This window comes from Hydractinia symbiolongicarpus, chromosome 8 (genome assembly GCF_029227915.1).
Source record: "Hydractinia symbiolongicarpus strain clone_291-10 chromosome 8, HSymV2.1, whole genome shotgun sequence".
Taxonomy (NCBI): Eukaryota; Metazoa; Cnidaria; class Hydrozoa; order Anthoathecata; family Hydractiniidae; genus Hydractinia; species Hydractinia symbiolongicarpus.
This window is the reverse complement of record NC_079882.1, coordinates 23440529-23447518: the sequence shown is the minus strand read 5'-3', so window position 1 is coordinate 23447518 and position 6990 is coordinate 23440529. Positions and strand designations below refer to the sequence as shown.

Sequence of the window (6990 nt, the reverse complement as noted above, 5' to 3'; positions counted from 1 at the left end):
GGCTGTGTAATGCCTTGCAAATCAGTTTTTGACGTAATAATTTTCAGCTACGTCAGTGAAAATTTATATTTCGTCATGTGACACGCTTAAGTTTCTAACCTTATAACAACGTTGCAACATGTTATTTGCATGCAGCTGTCGTATGCAAAAAACTTCAATTTCAAGAATTGACAAGAGATAACTTTTCACAACTAAATTGAAGGGAATCCATCTATTTTTATTAGATTGTGCAATTTTTCCATATATCCGGAGACCATTACAATGGATACCGAGAATTGTTGTAGAACTATTTCTACACTTTTTTGTTTTTTATAAAGTGGATTTCTCCACTTTATAAAAAACTGATTAGTTGCTTTCCAAAAAGTTGTAAAAACGTAATAGAAACTATTTTTACACATGCCTTCCATCAATCAATGGTATTTGGATAGCATTCAGGTATTATTACCTGAAATAAAAAAGAAATTGGACGATTATCGAGTAGCTTATCCTGAAAATACCCCAAGGTTATTAAAGGGATTCCTGCATTAAAAATTATATTTTTGTATGTTATGAAGGATAAAAAGTTGTTTATCAAGTTTTTTGGAACTTTTAAAAAATTTTCTTTCGTGCTCAAGATATTGAGCTTAAAAGATTTCCAGCTGGCCCTATGACATCATCATTGATGATGTAATAGGGTAGTAAGCATAAATTAATACTCGAAATATCTTGCGAACTCACATAATAAAATTTTTAAGCAGTGTGGACTTATGCTCTTGATAATATCTTGACATATGTAAAGTTTTGTAGTTTAAGAATGATCTCATCTTTAATTACAGGTAGAAATATGTCAGCATTTTTCAAAACTTTCTTATGACATCATAAGATCCAGGTTTTTGAATACTTAAAATTTTAAATAACTTCAGAACGACAAGAGATTTAAAAAAAAATGTAAAATGACGTGATAAACAACTTTTTACAGAACAGAACAGACATCATTTTAGATGATGAATATTACGCAAAAAACCTTTCATCCTTTTCCTTATGCGTTGTGTAGAAATTATGTTTTTAACTTAATATACCTCTCATAGATCCCATCAAAATTAAGAAACTGTTTTCTTTAGTACAATGAATTAAGATCTTGTTCTTGTAAAATGATCTCAGAACTTAAGATTCTTTTTCTTAAAATAATCGCAGAATTTAACTTTTACTAGTTAGCTTGGTTTCTTATAAAAAGGTAAGAACAGTATTTCCACAATACTTTTTTTTGGAAATAGATTTACCTTTTGACTATATTAATAATTTTGAGAATTGTTGCTAACACGAAGACGAAATATAGATAAAATAGTTATTTACAATTGCATCTAGTTGCTGTGTACTAGGCTAAAAAATAATGCCATTTTATCTTCGTTTGTTTGGCCATTCCAGGGCTTTAAAGTTTTTCCTGACTGAGGCGGATTTATCTATACTAGTCGTTAGCCCGTGGAAAAATCCACGGGTTCGCCTGCCCTTTTTATACCGCATTGTGTGCGCCTCGCTACCTGCGCAGCTAAGCTACCATTTTGCGTGACAGACAGACAGACGGACGGACGTATACGGGTATTGTAATATAGATTATAACGCCCGTATACGTCTGTCTGTCACGCAAAATGGTAGCTTCGCTGCGACGGGCGAACCCGTGGATTTTTCCAAGGGCTAACGACTGGTAATATAAAAAGCTCAAAGATTTACAACATTTGCATAGGTGCCCGATTAGTGTGGAAGGTAGTTGTCTAAAAAGTTTAAGTTTGTTTATCAAGTCTTTTAGGATATCACATTAACCTTGGGCTTTGGTCTTGACATTCCTTATTCCTTTCACCCCTCTTACAGTGGAAGATTCGCGGTTTGCATTGAAACGACGCCTTTTATGTATACTCGGTATCTTGTGGATGTAGTTAAAACTCTTTATAGCAGATACCTTTCTCAAGAACAGATGAAGAGACAGTCAAACTCTCATAAACTCTCCTTTTAAGGTCCTAATTTGCATTACTCCCTAGTATTGACCTATAGCGAAGACGGACGAAAAAAAAAGCTATATTCCTTAAAGAAGTTTGCCTATATTTTTTGCCAGTTTATCGCTTTTCTAGGACTTTAAAAGTCGCAATTTGCAGGTATATTTTTTTTGATTTTTAGCCAATTAGAAAAGTACCTCCATATAGCAGACACTTTTTAAGGTCAAAATGTTGTCCGCTATCGAGAGGCTATACTGTGCAACTTAATTCGAAAAAGCCAGAGATTTCACAACAGCTTCCCAAAAAAATTTTTTTCTGAGGTCAACGCTTTTTATCCACAGATGAAGCAGCGGTCGTTCTCTTTGCTCTGACAGCTACAATATTTATTAAGTATTATATTTAGAGCACAATAAAGAAGATTTTATAAGCCTTTTGGTGCAATAAACTTTTATTGGAACAACGCAGGGTCGTGCATGATTTTAGGGGTAACATACACAGCATGGGAGCATATAAACGCAAAACAGCTGATCGGTAAACAATTATATAAAAAACATTACAAAAATAAATACAAAACGATTAAAAATGATTAAAAAAATTAAACAAAAATCACACGGATAACTAAAAACAAGTGAGTCTCGGTTATTCAGATTCCTTGAAAGAAATTTGAATAAATGAGATTACGTTTCGCATGAGATATTCCAATTTATTTGACCCATAGCTGTAAGCATAAAAGTCTCAAAAAGTGGATTGTACGCAAATTATGATACAATTTTTTTTATTGAAAACAAGTTCCCAAGCGAGGTGTTTCAGGGTAGTATGAAGTATTATCATCTCAAATACCACCAGCCTCCTAATTTTACCAAATTAACAACAAATTATAATAAAACGATTTGTAAAGATTACAAAGAATCTCTAATCTATAAAAATCGGTGAAAAATATCTATATAAAAATAATGTTATTGTATATACTTATATACAATATATACAAATATTTGACAGATAAGCAATACTTTTGCTTTTCGACATACATGACGTCACAAATAAATACCAAAGTAGATATAGCAAGAGTAATATGCTTTTATATCAAACATAATTTAAATATTATGAATGGTTATGTATATATTGAAATATGTTACATGTAAAAATATGTTAAACTTTTTATACACTACCCTATTAAATAATTTTAAGTCTTCTTCATCGTCTCGTGTCTTTAGCAAATTCTTCATCGTATTTGTCTTGTGTCTTTAGCTTCACCTTTCTCTTTAGTCAACCAATTTTGTTACCAGCGGCGTCGTTGATAATTACCGACGTTGACGTACGTCGTTCACACCTTGACGATAAACTGATGCCGTGAATGTCGCAACGGTTTCATGAATACTAACTACTCCTCAATAAGTAACGTTTATGCCAAATACCACGCAGGATTTTGTTGCACGCAGTCCATAACAGGATAGACTTGTTGTGACTGGGGTGGTATATCATTGTATGACCATTGCATGGGTGGGTGAGATAAAACTTGGGTGCTGCCAAGTGACATATTATTATACATTGTGCAATCTTGAGAGTACATCTAAAAGTAAAGAAAAATGCGTTTATTTACACGAAGAAAAATACTGACGGCTAATACATTTGCACAAATTAGTCACTATTTATTAACTGCGGTATGCATACAGCTGTGTTAGCCAGACCTTACAATGTTCAGAAAATCAATCTTATAAACATTTTATCATATCTGGGGGTATTTACATTATAATTCTATATTTAAGTATTTGTTTGTTTTTATTTATTTAATATGCTTAATAATAGCTACTTGAGGTGTTATTTGCGCAAATTTTTATAACGGTGTCCCTTTTTTTCTGATTGGTTAGTTTTAAATATTGTTTATTTGGCGGGCTTTTTGTGTGTGCGCGTCGAATTACTTATAGGTGTGAGTCATCCTCTCGTGAGTCAGCCCGATAAATCGGATCATTATACGAAGCAGAAAAGAAAATAATAAGTTAAATATGCTTTACGATAGAAAGTTTTCATGATCCAATTTAAACGATTAAAAAGTTAAATAATCGAGACAGGTGTTTCTATCTGTAGAGAGACTATCGTGAAGTAACCTCGAGAGGTTTCGACTGAAAACAAACAGACAAACTAATTGGTGATGCGAAGTAAATAAATAAATAAGTACACAAAAACGCATGTAAAAAGGCTGTAAGAATTTCCAAGCAATTTATATCAAAAGGGTACACGAGTACGATGGATTTTTAATTCAATTTAAATATTGTTTTTATAACGCGGAAATTCCAACATCGAGTAGAGAGTTGTATGTCATTGAAAATGGTACAGTATCATTTAAAAAACGCTTTAGACAAAATGAGAGCGATTAACAAAACGAATTTTCTTCATCAACACAAAGAACAGGCACGAGTCAAAACGTTTAAAACTTATTTTCAAATCATTGCCTAAAATTGCCTCAGTTACCCACAAGCCTTATCTTTAAACAAAACGCCGCAGTATAAAACAAAAACGCGGTATCCGCGAAGGACAAAAAACGATTACATTGATTTTTCGTTTCTAAAGTGGGCACGTGGACGAATGTAATGTAAGACAAAGGTCTAGTTGACAGCCTAATTTAACTAAACCCAATCAAAATAATGCCGGTAAAATTCTCTACCCCTATGTTGACGTCATAAATTAATATTCTGAAGAAAACCTGAAGAACTTTTGAAGCTAGAATTTAATCACCGCTATTAACATTTTGAGGTTCGTACACAAAACGTGATGTTTTACTACAAAGATTTCTTAAAAGATAAGACCTGAAATAAATCATTCGCACAATAGAAATTCGTTATCAATGATAAAAAAGATAGTTTCAACAACGCGATCGGTTTATATTATCCGCCATTTTGAACTATAATTCACACAGCACGCGCCAATATAATTTTGCCATTTCAAGCTTCACCGAAATTTCCAAGTAATAAATAATAAAATGAAAATATAAAAATGGCGCAAAAGCTGAAGCAGAAAAGACTCAGGAAAGCCACCACCTTGGATCAATTTGACAAAACAACACAGAAATTATCCAAACGGTGAAAGTTTTTCAAATTCTTCCGTGAAAATTGCCTTTTCTAATTTTTGAATAGAAAATGAGAGACGTGAGAGTAATTAACACGGATACTATACAAAAAATTCAAAGAACGATAGAAAGTGACAAAAATGTAAGAAATAAAAAACTCACAAAATAAAATTATGGACATCAAAATTTTATATAAAGGGGAGTGTGTGAAAAACAAGATATTAAAATTTTTATACCAGCAGAAACCGTTTTAGCGGACCATAACCAACGTTTGGCTTGACGCGATAAATCATTTAAAAAATAAATTCATGTTAACCGCACCAGCGAATATATTTTAACCGAATTTCGTAATATCAGTAAAGGGGTGTTGTTAATTTTAAAAATCAAGGCTTTTAAAATTCCATCGATAAAATTAATATCCATCAACACAGTTTAAAGTGACGTCAAACAATATTCACTCATAAAGTTGATTTTAAGCACTTGAAAAACTATTCAGCGGTAAGATCTCTGCATAACATTAAGAACAAATTCGTTGATGTTTTAAGTCAAGGCCTCAGTAAAACAAACAAAAAACAAAAAACATTTTACCTGTTCCTCCATGGAAGGTTGATTCGCTATTTGATTCTGTATAGCTCTTGAATCCTCCGCAGCGATAGTTTCGGATAACTCGAACATGTATTGCAACGCTGTCTGTAGTGTTTGTAGCTTGCTTAACTTCTTCGCATTGCCAGGCACAACAGAACGAAGCCGGCGAAATCCCTCAGCTAAGCGACGAACACGTCGTCGTTCCCGCTCGTTACGTTTAACTTTATTTTCAGTTCTTGATGCTTTTTTTCCCTTACTTGATTTCTCTGATGATTCGTTGTAACACAGAGGAAAAGTAAAGAAATCATCACTAGATTTTCCAGGCGATGAAGAGAGCGAGTCGTCACTAGCTTGCGTCGGTGAGGAACAATCACTACTATTGCTTTGAGTTGGGGAAGAACAGCAGCTTCCCAAAGAATCTGTTTCGCATTCATTCACATCCTCCAACTTGATGCTTTGAAACTGTTCAAAACTAGAAAGTTCTGTTGGCAGATTCAAAAGAACATTGAACAAACTTTCTGTGGCCATACTTTGGATACCTAAACATCATGCACAAATTATTATTCAAAAGGATAAAATAAACATTCGTTTTTATAATACTGAAAGTGAGGTAGCGTAGATAACATGAAAGCGAGATAAATATATTTCCGAGAACTTACTTGGAAACGAGAGTAAAAAAACTTGAAATCGAGATAACTTGAAACTGAGAATATTTTCTGGTCAGCAGACACAAACCTCTTCTTCAAATCGAGATATCTTCCAACTGTTCAAGACGAGGCTCGCCAAATATATATAAGGCGCGTGTGCCTATTGTTCTCCTTTGTATGAATAAATGACAAAATATTTAAGCGTTTTGATTGGCTATTTATTGTGTTAACGACTTTTCTACGCGCCCATACCTCTCTGGGATCATTAATGTATGTCGGTTTATTTGTAAATGAAACTATATAAAGTCAACAATTACTATGATAAAGGCAGGCTATTAAAAGCAGTTTACCATGGTTGTTATTGGTTACAAAACAACCGCGAAAACCGCAAAAAGTGCGGGAAGCTAGATAATAAAAAAACTACGATTGATTTTATAAAACAAAATCAAACAGAAACTCTTTTCAAGTCGGCTAATGAAAAAAAATCTGAATGAAGAATTAATTCATTTATATAACTGTCTGTATTTTATTGTCACAGGTTTATTTTAAGATGTAAAAGAATAAAATTTTAAATCGATATTTAGCGAGCCTTAAGCCACAGCTTTAAGAATGCAAAGCTGACAACCCCTCTCTGCGATCAAGTTTGTTTTTTCCTCATAATAAATAGATTCTTTTAAAAACATGACCTCAGCTGAGGTGTTCTTATATTTTGAGAATTTTTTTGCTT

General features: G+C 33.1%; 1 protein-coding gene across 1 annotated transcript; it reads right to left on the bottom strand.

Annotated features, from left to right (window-relative positions):
- Positions 1-1734: 1734 nt before the first annotated feature.
- On the bottom strand, positions 1735-6715 carry LOC130655585 (achaete-scute homolog 1a-like). The gene is made up of 3 exons (XM_057458351.1): positions 6276-6715; positions 5620-6155; positions 1735-3537 (listed from the first exon to the last, which is right to left on the bottom strand). Exons 2-3 carry the CDS (start codon positions 6142-6144, stop codon positions 3370-3372), a joined length of 693 nt encoding a protein of 230 aa, XP_057314334.1. The 5' UTR covers positions 6145-6155; positions 6276-6715; the 3' UTR covers positions 1735-3369.
- Between the last annotated feature and the right edge of the window lie 275 nt (positions 6716-6990).